A 14,691-nucleotide genomic window follows, 5' to 3' on the forward strand; every position below is an offset into this window, starting at 1 on the left:
TAGGGGTGTATCCCTTTATGGAGGATGCCTATGTGTGACTTAGTTTAACGCGGGGACACTGGTGCGCAGATGGTCACCACACAATCCTTGACAGAATCGGGTCAGGGTCCAGTGGCATGGAGTCCAAGACGACTGGGGACCCTTTTCTGCTGCAGCCTTCTTCCGCCATCGCAGCCGTTGTGGTAGTTCTTAAATCTACCGTCTTCCGCCTGCTCCGCCGTTGAGGTCTTCACCGTATCCCTGGCTAGGGGGCAGTCAGGTACTAGGCCTTTGCCAAGGGCCACCTGGGCTAACAGTAGTAAAGGGGTTAACCTCCTAGTGCCCCAAGACCCCATAGAGGAGAGACCCTTGATCACAACTACATTTAGATGAATAGTTGTATCTGACCACGTCAATCAAAACTGAGCATTATCTTTTGCAAATACATTAATTTCATTTTCTTTGGTTTTGTGAAATAATGTTATTGAGCACAAAATTATTCTCTGGAGATATGTATGTATGATGTGGAACTAAATATGACACTCAAACTGAATCCATACTTTTTTTCTTAGTTGTGTGTATTAACTTGACGTAAGAGTTGATTGCAAAAGATTTTTCTTCCTTTCAAAAACAATTTCCAAACAAATACATTACGAATAACAATCAGGTAATGCTAGTAAACATTTTTTTGCAAACCATTTGACATCAAATACTTGAATTATCTGGAACTGCAGGCATGATATATTTGTAAATATTACAGATAGAGATGTCCGATAATGGCTTTTTTGCCGATATTCTGAGATTGTCCAACTCTTAATTACCGATTCCGATATCAACCGATACCGATATATACAGTCGTGGAATTAACACATTATTATGCCTAATTTTGTTGTGATGCCCCACAGGATGCATTAAACAATGTAACAAGGTTTTCCAAAATAAATCAACTCAAGTTATGGAAAAAAATGCCAACATGACACTGCCATATTTTTTTATTATTGAAGTCACAAAGTGCATTATTTTTTTTAACATGCCTCAAAACAAGCAGCTTGGAATTTGGGACATGCTCTCCCTGAGAGAGCATGAGGACGTTGAGGTGGGCGGAGTTGGGGTAGGGGGTAGCGGCAGTGTATATTGTAGCGTCCCGGAAGAGTTAGTGCTGCAAGGGGTTCTGGGTATTTGTTCTGTTGTGTTTATGTTGTTATGGTGCGGATGTTCTCCCGAAATGTGTTTGTCATTATTGTTTGGTGTAGGTTCACAGTGTGGCGCATATTTGTAACAGTGTTAAAGTTGTTCATACGACCACCCTCAGTGTGACCTGTATGGCTGTTGACCAAGTATGTTGCATTCACTCGTGTGTGTGTGTGTGAAAAGCCGTAGATATTATGTGACTGGGCCGGCACGCAAAGGCAGTGCCTTTAAGGTTTATGGCGCTCTGTACTTCTCCCTACGTCCGTGTACACAGCGGCGTTTTAAAAAGTCATAAATTTTACTTTTTTAAACTGTTCCCGATAATTTCCTATATTACATTTTAAAGAATTTATCGGCCGATAATATCGGCAGTCCGATATTATTGGACATCTCTAATTACAGATAATTATGAAGTGTTTTTCAAGTGCTTGCTGCCACAAAGAAAAACAAACAAATGCTACTTGATCATGTCATGCTACCGCCTGGTCTATGTTAGTATGTTCCTGGTCTGGTTGGCCGTTTCTTTGCTAGACTGGAATGACTGTTGTTTAGGTTCATGCAAACTACAAGTTGCTTATAAACACATCCAACTTCGTTTTTTTGCTCCCCAAAAAAGATTGCGTTGGTGCAAGAGGGCAAAAGGAAGGCACAATGTTCCTTTGTGGATTCATTTAGTGGCAGGCAACATGGTTCACTGAATGTTAGGCCACACGACCATCAACTGTTCAAGAATTCAGTTGCATTGTGTTCAAAAGGATTGCTGGTCTTAGAATGGAATGCAAAGGTAAGAAGAATAAAGCAAACTAAACAAAGATAATATGGAATAGGCTTCAAGATACAAGTTGGGGACTTAACCATCCCAATCAAAAAACATCCTCCTACTAGTCTGCTGCTGGAGGACCAAATGTTTCCCGATTGAATGTCCGTGAAAAGGTCACTCTTTCATCCGTCCGGTCCATCTACTTGGACAGCTCTGTGGCAAGCCATTCCAGTCCTTCATACAGCCCGGTGCCTTGGGTGGCGCAGGTGGACTCAATGTGCCACTGTGGGGATGCAATGAGGAAGTGAGGAGAAGGATGCTTTCTGCATTGGGAGTCTGGAGTGACTTACAGCTTTGGTGCGGAGGGCATTGAGACCCAGTGTGTCTGAGAGATCGCTGACTGTCAGGGCGTTGGGGAGGTCCTGTTTGTTGGCGAAGACCAGCAGAACGGCGTCGCTCAACTCCTGCTCCTGCAACTGCAAGCACAAACACCAGACTTGACAACACCAAATGTCTTCTTTTGTTTAATGGCGGTTGGCAAGCAACCTTCTGGTGTGCATTACCGCCACCTACTGAAATGGAGTGTGGACCGAGGTGGATCCCCACTCTATACTCTTATTTAACCCAGTGTTTTTAAAATATGTGTATAATGCTTTATAACCTGTGTGTTCTGAGTGCAATCCTAAAATATCTTCCACTGCTAACCTAATCTCCTCTTTTGCTAACTTACTTTCCAGTATTTCCCTTTTTCTATTGTATTTCCTACAATGTATTAAAACATGTCCTACACTCATACTTGCCAACCTTGAGACCTCCGATTTCAGGAGGTGGGGCGTGGGGGCGTGGTTAAGATATATATATAAGAAATACTTGACTTTCAGTGAATTCTAGCTATATATATATATATATATATATATATATATATATATAAAAGAAATACTTGAATTTCAGTGTTCATTTATTTACACATACCGTATTTTCCGCACCATAAGCCGCCCTGGGTTATAAGCCGCGCCTTCAATGAACGGCATATTTCAAAACTTTGTCCACCTATAAGCCGCCCCGTGTTATAAGCCGCATCTAACTGCGCTAAAGGGAATGTCAAAAAAACAGTCAGATAGGTCAGTCAAACTTTAATAATATATTAAAAACCAGCGTGATGTGGGCGCGCATGGAGTCGTATATCAACATGGACGGAGCTGCGTGAAAAAAGCCACCCGGCCTCTTTGCGTAAACTTCCCTTAACCACTCGCTCATCTTTTCTTCATCCATCCATCCCTTCGAGTTAGCTTTTATGATGACGCCGGCTGGAAAGGTCTCTTTTGGCAAGGTCTTCCTTTTGAATATCACCATGGGTGGAAGTTTCTGGCCATTAGCATGGCAAGCTAGAACCACAGTGAAGGATGACTTCTCATTCCCTGTGGTGCGAATATTCACCGTACGTGCTCCCGTTGTATCCACAGTGCGGTTCACAGGAATATCAAAAGTCAGCGGAACCTCGTCCATGTTGATAATGTTCTCTGGCCGGATCTTTTTTTCAGCTATCTTGTTTTTACAATATGCACGGAAAGTAGCCAGCTTTTCTTGAAAGTCTTTAGGCAGTTGCTGTGAAATAGTAGTCCGTGTGCAGATGGAGAGATTGCGTCTTTTCATGAACCAGAAACCTGTCGCTTAGTAGGAGCCATTTTGTGGTCTTTACAGATGTAAACACACAAAGGAAATGAAACGTAATATCCGCGCGCTTCTTCTTCTTCTACGGGGGCGGGTGGTTGCTTACAGTAGAAGAAGAAGCGCTTCCTCTTCTATGGGGAAAAAAGATGGCGGCTGTTTACCGTAGTTGCGAGACCTAAACTTTATGAAAATGAATCTTAATATTAATCCATATATAAAGCGCACCGGGTTATAAGCCGCACTGTCAGCTTTTGAGTAAATTTGTGGTTTTTAGGTGCGGCTAATAGTGCGGAAAATACGGTATACACACACATAACACTCATCTACTCATTGTTGAGTTAAGGGTTGAATTGTCCATCCTTGTTCTATTCTCTGTCACTATTTCAGAACACACACATTATGCAAATATACATTATAAAATCAATAAGAAAACGGGAGCTCTAATTTGGGAGTCTGAATTAGGATCAGAAGTTCCTATATAAACATTGCGCACTCACGTCGCCTTTTTGTATTGATTACTGCAGCTGTGCACTGGATTCATTCACAAATACAAACTACAACTCACAAACACTTTAGAGTTAGGCTCCACCATCAGAATGTGTACTTAAACTTATAAAGATCACATGGATATTATTCAGGGAGTTGATTCACCAAAACTAACCTGTTATACAGGAGGAAAAAGCACACAGGACGTTTCAATTGTTCACAGACTGGTCGCGCTCATCAGAATGACAAGACACTTCCGGTCTGCAGGTGATAGCATTCAATTGGGAAGAAACGCCCTACTGCCCCCTACTGACCAATGTGAATACTGATAAATGTGTAATGACAGCTCCAAAAACGAATTCAAACCACAAAATAAAATAAATAAATCAACACAAAAATGTGACACATTATGGGTGGGTCACATATGCATGTAAAGTAGATGGCAGTATTGTCCTGTTTAAAAGTGTCACAACTTTGCTGTTTACGGCAGACGAACTGCTTTACGGTAGACGAAAACTTGACTGCTGTTGTTGTGTGTTGTTACCGCGCTGGGAGGACGTTAATGAAACTGCCTAACAATAAACCCACATAAGAAACCAAGAACTCGCCCTCCATCATTAGCTGTTTATATTGTAGGAAAGCGGACGTGAGAACAGGCTGTCAACACGTCACTCAGGTCCGCATGGAGCTGGAGGGGGCGTGGCCTCCAGCTCCGCCTGAATTTCGGGAGAAAATTTGTCCCGGGAGGTTTTCGGGAGAGGCGCTGAATTTCGGGAGTCTCCCGGAAAATCCGGGAGGGTTGGCAAGTATGCCTACACTTTCTATCTGATGGTTATAGTCACATATCCCTGTATTATGTTTCCCTATCAATTTCAATGAACTATTTAGATATGTATGTCCTAATCTCATTCTAGTAATAATGTCTTCTTCCTCCCTATTTCTATTGCCTCCTCTCATTACACCTACTCTCCTCTGGACTTTGTAATACTCCCTACCTTTTGTTTCCTTATTCCAATTATCCTGCCACTTTTTATTGTGTTCTATCTTAATTATGTTCTTCTTTACTGTGCTTAATCTCTATGTTTACTTCTGTTTTAGTGGTTGCTTGTTTTGCATATCTGTCTGCTAACTCGTTGCCCACAACTCCTACATGAGCAGGTACACAGAGAAATGTTACCACACCTCCCGCTTTATTTATTCTGCAGTTGCCTGAACTATTTCATATACCAAAAAAAACGGACCGTAGTCAGACCAACGTGGTCTGTAAATGATGCAAGGCGCTGGTCCCTACTAAGATTGGTAATGCCACACCACCTTAGCTGTGCTTACCTGAGCACAGCCGTAACCTCCTGGCACTAAACCTGAAGAAAATAGTTCTCAGGTGTCTGTATGTTTACATTCGTTATCATTACTATTTTGTTACACTTTATTAAGCATTTATTACACATTCCTTATTATTGCACCTTCATTTAAAAGAGGTGATTGTGAAGTAGGGGTGTAACGGTACACAAAAATTTCGGTTCGGTACGTACCTCGGTTTAGAGGTCACGGTACGGTTCATTTTCGGTACAGTAAAACCAAATTTGCAAAATCTCAACATTGCAATTTTTTCGAAATTACATTTAACCTTTAGCCCTGCGATGAGGTGGCGACTTGTCCAGGGTGTACACCGCCTTCCGCCTGATTGTAGCTGAGATAGGCTCCAGCGCCCCCCGCGACCCCAAAAGGGAATAAGCGGTAGAAAATGGATGGATTTAACCTTTAAGCTTTTTTATTTCACTTTTGTTATGTTTTTGTTTATTTTAATAGTATTTTTAGAATGTGCCGTGGGCCTTTAAAACATTAGCTGTGGGCCGCAAATGGCCTCCGGGGAACACTTTTGACACCCCTGCTATAGATAATAAAAAATTCAATCTGATAAATCTATGGATAAAAAGCAAAGCCTGGCGACGCATGCGCGTTTATCATAACTCTCTCACTCTCTCTGTCTCTGCCCCTCCCTCACCAATGCTGCTACGCGCACACCTCCACAATTTGTTTTGTTTTTAACCCCTTCTGAACCCTGAACGTACATTGAAAATACACACAACCCTAACTCAAAATGCCGGACATTTGAGGCATTTAAGAGACTCCGCCCGGACAGCCCCTGAAAAGAGGACGTATGGTCAGTCTATCGTAACCCGGTGTGTGTTGTGCCTCGGTGTGCATTGTTTACATAACGTGCGGTACGCTACTTAATATGTCCGTGTGGAAACTCGTTCGGTACACCTCCAAACCGAAACCCCCGTACCGAAACGGTTCAGTACAAATACACATACCGTTACACCCCCATTGTGAAGTGTTCAATGTTTGTTAAATTGACTGCTTGTGTTAACATTTCCTTTCTTCCTTGATAGCTAAGGGGTTTATAATCAGAGGAAGGTTACATTTTGAATACATTATATGTTTTTCTCCTGGTGCTTTTTTTCGATAAGTCATAATAAATATCAAAAATGTTCGCTATCTACCGATATAAGACACTTATATTGTGATAAAGTTTCCATCCATATCGCCTAGCCCAGGGGTCGGCAACATTTACCACTCAAAGAGCCATTTTGACCAGTTTCACAAATTAAAGAAAACAATGGGAGCCACAAAAATCTTTTGAAATTTAAAATGAAATAACACTGCATACAAAGTTTTTTTTTTGCTTTGTGCTATGTATAAACCAAGAGTCTCAGACACGCTGCCCACACCTTAATATGAAAATTGAATGTTAGTGCGGTCCGCGACTTTTATATGAATGGCGCTTGACAGCGTCATACTTCCCATCCCTCCCGATTCTTCCGGCAGACTTCGAATTTCAGGGCAACTGTTCTCTCGAACGGGCCGTGATGGTACAGCATTTAGCGCCCACTACAACCAGCCGGCCCAGCTACAAGTTGCGTAAGGCTTCTGCTTGCTCACGTAAGCGACAGCAAGGCATACTTGGTCAACAACCACACAGGTTACACTGACGGTGGCGGTATAAAAAACTTTAACACTCTTACTAATATGCGCCACACTGTGGACCCACACCAAACAAGAATTACAAACACATTTCGGGAGAACATCTGCACCGTAACACAACATGAACACAACAGAACAAATACCCAGAATCCCATGCAGCCCTAACTCTTCCGGGCTACATTATACACCCCCGCTACCAAACCCTGCCCACCTCAACCGACGCACGGAGGGGGGGGGGGGGGGGGGGGGGGTTGATGTGTGGGGGAGCAGGGTTGGGGTGGGGGCGGGGTTTGGTGGTAGCAGGGGTGCATAATGTAGCCCGGAAGAGTCAGGGCTGCATGGGATTCTGGGTATTTGTTCTGTTGTGTTTATGTTGTGTTAAGGTGCAGATGTTCTCCCGAAATGTGTTTGTCATTCTTGTTTGGTTTTGGTTCAAAGTGTGGCGCATTATTAGTAAGAGTGTTGAAGTTGTTTTATATGGCCACCGTCAGTGTAACCTGTGCGGCTGTTGACCAAGTATGCCTTGCTGTCACTTACGTGTGCAAGTCAAAGATGCATACAACAAAAGGATGGGCTGGCACGATGTTTGTACAGATTGCAGAGGGCGCTAAATACTGTACCATCATGGCACGCCCTTATTATTATTGTTAGTGTGAAAATAGGTGAATATAAATCCCGGGAGTTTTCTGCAAGAGGCACCAAAATCCGGAAATCTCCCGGGAAAAAAGCTGAGCCGCATCAGAGTGATCAAAGAGCCGCGGGTTGCCGACCCCTGGCCTAGCCCTTTAGTACCTACATGTTTTATTCTTTAAAATGTGTTAATACATGTATGATGCACATTTAAAGCTTGAACCTGGATTGTTGTTGACCAACACTGAGCTTGTGTTTATTTGCCATTTCTTCTGACAGCGGGGATTTTACTGAATTTTCAAAATTACTGGATACTACAGCCTCAATATTCTCACAGACTATAAATCTACCTTTAAAAATATAAGAATTCTTAGTTTTGAGTTGCATACATACCATCTTTGAGAGCTCATCTGCAGCCTCCTGCACTCTTTCTCGGTCATTGCTGTCCACTACAAAGATGAGGCCCTGCCAGATAAAAGCAATCGACATAGTTAGCTAATTGTATGCTTCCACGTTCATAAAAGTAAATAATCATTTGATCTATAATTTGCACAGCCAAACATAAAAAGGAAGTTTAACATGAGTAATGAGCTAGCTGCAACACAGTACAGGCCAAAAGTTTGGACACACCTTCTCATTCCCAACACAACTGATTGACCCAACCCCATTAATAAAGCAAGAAATTCCACTAATCAACCCTGATAAGGCACACCTGTGAAGTGAAAACCATTTCAGGTGACTACTTCTTGAAGCTCATGGAGAGAATGCCAAGAGTATGCAAAGCAGTAATCAGAGCAAAGGGTGGCTATTTTGAAGAAACCACAATATAAAACATGTTTTCAGTTATTTCACCTTTTTTTTGTTAAGTACATAACTCCACAAGTGTTCATTCATAGTTTTGATGTGACAATCTACAATGTAAATAGTCATGAAAATAAAGACAACGCATTGAAATGAGAAAGTGTGTCCAAACTTTTGGCCTGTACTGTATATAGTAGGCATAGCGTGTGGTGTTTTAACTGTGAACACACTGAGATCACATGCTGTAAATAACTGGTGTGGTGAGTAACAACATTTAAGTGAGACAAACACATGACTAATCAAGAGTATACATTGCTTTGTCGGAGACTTCGGCTTGATTAGCCCCGATACCTGTGTGTTCTGGAAATAATGCCTCCACATTAGGGATGTCCCGATCCAGGTTTTTGCACTTCCGATCCGATACCAATATTGTTTTTGCATTTCCGATCCGATACCGATACTGACCGATACTGGCCTATCCGAGCATGTATTAAAGTTTAAAGTTATTTAGCCAACTTAGTTGTCAGAATCATGTTGAAAAGGGTTTTAGTACTCTTGATAACAACTAGCCAGCTGAATTAGGGGAGTTTGAATAATACACAATGGTTGGTAACAAGAAACTGACCTGTTTATTCAAGGATAAACACAAAATAGACAAAATTATACATGACAAACAGAAATGGCATCATTGAACTAGGGCTGGGCGATATGGCCTTTTTTTAATATTGCGATATTTTAAGGCCATATAGCGATACACAATATATATCTCGATATTTTGCCTTAGCCTTGAATGAACACTTGATGCATATAATCACAGCAGTATGATGATTCTATGTGTTTTGATTGATTGAGACTTTTATTAGTAGGTTGCACAGTGAAGTACATATTCCGTACAATTGACCACTAAATGGTAACACCCCAATAAGTTTTTCAACTTGTTTAAGTCGGGGTCCACTTAAATTGATTCATGATACAGATATATACTATCAGATATATACTATCATCATAATACAGTCATCACACAAGATAATCACATTGAATTATCTACATTATTTATAATCCAGGGTGTGGAGGGGGAGCCGGATGTAAGTGTCAAAAAGACAGCCAAAAGAGTTTGATATGAGAATAAATCTAAAGTTAAAATATAGGGTAGAAATGCACCCATTTGCAGGAAATGTAGTATTGATTTTCAAAATTTTCTTTCAAGGCTTGCATGTCTATATTAAAACATTCTTCTTCATACTGCATTAATATATGCTACTTTTAAACTTTCATGCAGAGAAGGAAATCACAACTAAAAAAAAAATCACACATTTTTTCATACGGTGTTGTGGAAATTTTTGCCTCAGCATTTTGATGGTGTGGGTGTGTGGCACCGAATGGAGATAAGCGTCTCGACAGACGTCACAATATTTGAACAATGATGACGAAAACTGTTTTCTCTGTCGTGTCCGTGTGTTGAAAATCGTTATGCGCTTATTTTTTTATTAGATTTTGTGCGTGGCATAGATTTGCTATGCGCAGAGGACGCTTAAACAGTGCGCAATTGCATAGGCGAGCACCTTAGAGGGAGCGTTGCTCGCACGGCTGCGCTAGCATCACAGCTAACGTTAGCCATGCTGCTACCTCTCTGCTCGGGGAGGACGTATACGTATGTGACGTATGACGTGACAGTATGTGACGTGTGTCGTGACAGTATGTGACGTGTGTCGTGACAGTATGTGACGTGTGTAAGAAGGCGCGCTGCTGTCTGTGAGAGGGAGACACAAGAAAGAGTGAGAAGAGCCTGTCGTGTAATGCCAGCAGCTAAAAGCAACTGCGTGAGAATTCACAGACATGTGGATGTGTTGAAGGTGTGCTGGAAAATGCGGTACGGAAATTACGGAGCAGCAGAAAAGTGGAATGTATTATTTAAATCGGTGCGTTGGAAAACACGGACCGGAGTTTTTTTTTTAAACTGGATCTGGATCGGCATTTTCCCATGCCTTGGCGATACGCAATTTTTGGCAAATATCAGCAGCCGATCCGATCCAAATATCGGATCGGGACATCCCTACTCCACATTAGCCATAATACCTGTATGTTCTGGAAATAATGCCTCCACATTAGCCCCAATACCCGTGTGTTCTGGAAATAATGCCTCCACATTAGCCCTAATACCTGTGCAGTATTTCCCCCAGAAAATATGTTAGTTAAGGTGGTGTCTCTCCAGGGGGAAAGGGGTAGGTGGGTGTAAGGAACAGCGTAACTTGGCCTGTCGCCATCACGTCTCCATCTCATCGCTGCCACCACAGCCTGGGGGGGGGTAATAGACTACAGACTGTGGTGACGTAGGCCGGCTTCGTCGCATGAAGAAGCCTACAATTTTTGGTTGTGTTTTCCGCTCCATATGCCGATATACTATATATATCTCGATATTTTTTCCGTAAAGTAAAAATACACAAAACAGTCCTAGTTACCTGAGACACTAAGTATGTCATTATTATGACTTAGTAAGTCAATATTTTGACTTAGTAATTTACTAAATCAAAATAATGACAAAATAATGACTTACTAAGTCAAAATAATGACTTAATAAGTCAAATTAATGACTTACTGTAAGTAAGCGTTTCCAATAAGTGTTTGAAAAAAAAGAGTTAAAAATAGGGCCACATGCTGACATATTCTCAACTCATCATGCTTAATTTATTACAGCATTTGGGAAGCCTGTAATTTATTTTTATTATGTAACTGTTATATATTTGTATCAACATGTGATAGCAGGGACCCTGCCATTAAAAACTAGGCTGCTACATTACTAATGATTAATGTACCGTATTTTTCGGAGTATAAGTCGCACCTGCCGAAAATGCATAATAAAAAAGGAAAAAAACATAAGTCGCACTGGAGCCCGGCCAAACTATGGAAAAAACTGCGACTTATAGTCCGAAAAATACGGTAATTATAGCTGAAAAAAATAGTACAATAGCAATACGAGAGGCTATTCATCCCTGAACACCATAGCGTTCATGTAGGCTTTATGATGCAGTTACATTATTATATCAACTATCAGAGACAGCTTCAGGAAACTCTTCATTTAACATATTGTCCTTTTTTGCTGCTTCAACACAGCTCAATCAACACAGAAAAAAGGTAAAGTGAAATAACTTTGTTGTTAACTGTAGGTCAATAATGCTTGTCACTCTCAGACACAGGGGTTTTCTGTTTGTAGCACGCACACACACACCGCAAAATGAGCTAACGTTACGCTAAAAGCTAATTAGCCTTCACCTCAAGGACTGCGAGCGAGCTGAGCTGCCGCTTATGTTTCTAAAACGTCAACGGGCTCATAGTGATGTCACTAGTAGTTGACTTTGAGGTGTTTATTATAATTTGGGGAGAGTCCGCTGCCTTATGCTCACCTGCTAAACACCTTTCTGCTCACCCCACCACTGGAGCACTGACTCCAAGCGCTCTGAATACGCACTGCTGATTGGCTGTTACATGCGCTCTAAATACGCACTGCTGATTGGCTGCAGAGACGTACTGACAGAGGCAGAGGCATAACCAAGCGGAGCACCTTGTTAAGACTTTAGTTTAGGCGGTGGCTCTTTGTTGTTAAGGCACCCGCCTTAACAACAAAGCACTGCGGGAAACCCTGCTGTGGGTTCTGGAAATAATGCCTCCACATTAGCCATAATACCTGTGTGTTCTGGAAATAATGCCTCCACAGGGGCCCGATCTTGTCCTGACCGCCCACATCACACACCGTGAAACTGATGTTCTGATACTCTACGGTCTCCACGTTGAAACCTGTCCAAGGAGGAAATAAAATAAAAGGTAAACGAGGTTGTGTACAATCATAATCAATATTAATTAGCATTGAGGTGATTACAAAGTCCCCAGGTCTTACCAATAGTGGGGATGGTTGTTACAATTTCGCCGATCTTCAGTTTGTATAAGATGGTGGTTTTCCCAGCAGCATCCAGCCCGACTAGGGACGGGAATGTTGAGAAATGACAAGTTACAACACGGGAGGATGACAACATGTCAAATATTACATAATAAAACAAAGAGACATCACAACTTGCTTTTTTCCAAAACAGGGATGCTAACAATATATTATGGTTAGGGCCTCGTCTAGTCCCTAAATAGCTTTTGTTTTGCTCGGTAGAAACCAAATCAATTCATTTTGCCTTTGAACATGACGTTTTTTTTGTTTTGTTTTTCCCTAATGTTACCCCTGCCCTCAAAGGTCTGCTCCAAAAATACTTTGACAAACTCTATGGGTTTTTTATCAAATAGAAACTGGCGTGGGAAAACAATGTCAAAAATGACTACTCTGTGGGCCTAAGTTCTACATAATATTACACAAGACAATTAATTGGAAACTATTTTGTTGAAAATAATGCAGAATATGTAGATATGTTTCAAAGAAGAGTTGAAAATAAGGCAGAATACGTAGATAAGTTTTAAAGAGTTAAAAATAAATATGTAGATATGTTTCAAAGAAGAGTTCATCTACTGTTGAAAATATGGCAGAATATGTAGATGTTTAAAAGAAGAGTTGAAAATAAGGCAGAATATGTCGATATGTTTCAAAGTTAAAAATAAATATGTAGATATGTTTCAAAGAGTTAAAAATAAATATGTAGATAAGTTTCAAAGTTAAAAATAAATATGTAGATATGTTTCATAGAAGAGTTAAAAATAAGGCAGAATATGTAGATGTTTCAAAGAAGAGTTAAAATTAAATATGTAGATATGTATCAGAGTTAAAAATAAATATATAGATGTTTCAAAGAGTTAAAAATAAATATGTAGATGTTTCAAAGAAAAGTTAAAAATAAATATGTAGATATGTATCAAAGAGTTAAAAATAAATATGTAGATATGTATCAAAGAGTTAAAAATAAATATGTAGATATGTTTCAAAGTTAAAAATATGTAGATATGTTTCATAGAAGAGTTAAAAATAAGGTAGAATATGTAGATGTTTCAAAAAAGTTAAAAATAAATATGTAGATATGTATCAAGAGTTAAAAATAAATATGTAGATATGTTTCAAAGAGTGAAAAATAAATATGTAGATATGTATCAAAGAGTTAAAAATAAATATGTAGATGTTTCAAAGAAGAGGTAAATAAATATGTAGATATGTTTCAAAGAGTTAAATAAATATGTAGACATGTATTAAAGAGTTAAAAATAAATATGTAGATATGTTTCGAAGAGTTAAATAAATATGTAGATATGTTTCAAAGAGTTAAAAATAAATATGTAGATATATTTCAAGGAAGAGTTAAATATGTAGATATATTTCAAGGAAGAGTTAAATAAATCTGAAGATATGTTTCAAAGAAGAGTTCAATATATGTAGATATGTATCAAAGAAGAGTTAAAAATAAATATGTAGATATATTTCAAGGAAGAGTTAAATAAATATGAAGATATGTTTCAAATAAGAGTTAAATAAATATGTAGATATGTTTCAAAGAGTTAAATAAATATGTAGATATGTATCAAAGAAGAGTTATAAATAAATATGTAGATATGTATCAAAGAGTTAAAAATAAATATGTAGATAATTTTCAAAGAAGAGTTAAATAAATATGTAGATATGTAACAAAGTTAAAAATAAATATGTATTCAAAGAAGAGTTAAATAAATATGTAGATATGTATCAAAGAGTTAAAAATAAATATGTAGATGTCTCAAAGAAGAGTTAAATAAATATGTTTCAAAGAAGAGTTAAATTACTTCCCTGCGACAGCAGAGGAAAACGTCGACTTCCAGTTGACAAACTGCCTTTAAAAATTAACTCATTTGTTTATTGACTCATGACTATTTTACCACGTTTACGCCACTAAAGTGAACCTTCATATGTTGTCCGTCAATTGGGAGCCCTTGTTTATGTATTTTTTTCAAACTTTAACTTGTGAAAACGACGAGGCTTCGCGCAAGCTAGCAAGTAGCTAAGCTAAGCTAAGCTAACCGTCAAAACAACGCTTTTTTGTACTCACCCATCAAAATCCTCATTTGTTTTTTGCCAGAAAGTCGTCCGAAGACTGAAGATAATACCAGCCCCATGAATGGAGTGTGGTGTGTAATAGTTTGGGTAAAAGGTGGATGTTAAAGCCCCGTACAAAGCGTTGAGGTTGTTTCACCAGGAGACTCTGCCACGTCCGGTGTTGTGCAGGTGTTCAA

General features: G+C 39.7%; 2 protein-coding genes across 3 annotated transcripts in view; both read right to left on the reverse strand.

The window, feature by feature from the left end:
* The window catches only part of LOC133611942 (transmembrane protein 116), a 485,483-nt gene that overhangs the window by 221,443 nt on the left and 249,349 nt on the right, over positions 1 to 14,691 (reverse strand). The gene's annotated exons all lie outside the window — the stretch shown is intronic.
* On the reverse strand, positions 1,825 to 14,672 carry LOC133611938 (ADP-ribosylation factor 5-like). 2 transcript variants are annotated; one of them, XM_061969129.2, is made up of 6 exons: positions 14,508 to 14,672; positions 12,399 to 12,479; positions 12,189 to 12,298; positions 8,099 to 8,170; positions 2,281 to 2,406; positions 1,825 to 2,213 (listed from the first exon to the last, which is right to left on the reverse strand). In XM_061969129.2, the coding sequence occupies exons 1-6, from the start codon at positions 14,572 to 14,574 to the stop codon at positions 2,130 to 2,132; spliced, it is 540 nt and encodes a 179-aa protein (XP_061825113.2). In that variant the 5' UTR covers positions 14,575 to 14,672; the 3' UTR covers positions 1,825 to 2,129. The 2 variants fall into 2 exon arrangements, with proteins under 2 accessions (XP_061825113.2, XP_061825114.2); XM_061969130.2 differs by lacking the exon at positions 8,099 to 8,170.

Source organism: Nerophis lumbriciformis, linkage group LG08 (assembly GCF_033978685.3).
Source record: "Nerophis lumbriciformis linkage group LG08, RoL_Nlum_v2.1, whole genome shotgun sequence".
In the NCBI taxonomy this organism is placed as follows: domain Eukaryota; kingdom Metazoa; phylum Chordata; class Actinopteri; order Syngnathiformes; family Syngnathidae; genus Nerophis; species Nerophis lumbriciformis.

What these genes read in the sequence shown, in the direction of transcription:
- LOC133611938 (XM_061969129.2), bottom strand. Translation starts at nt 14,574, where the DNA reads ATGGGGCTGGTATTATCTTCAGTCTTCGGACGACTTTCTGGCAAAAAA. An exon ending in ACAAATGAGGATTTTGATGG is followed by an intron (nt 12,480 to 14,507) that starts GTGAGTACAAAA and finishes TCCCGTCCCTAG; the next exon opens with TCGGGCTGGATGCTGCTGGG. An exon ending in AACAACCATCCCCACTATTG is followed by an intron (nt 12,299 to 12,398) that starts GTAAGACCTGGG and finishes CTCCTTGGACAG; the next exon opens with GTTTCAACGTGGAGACCGTA.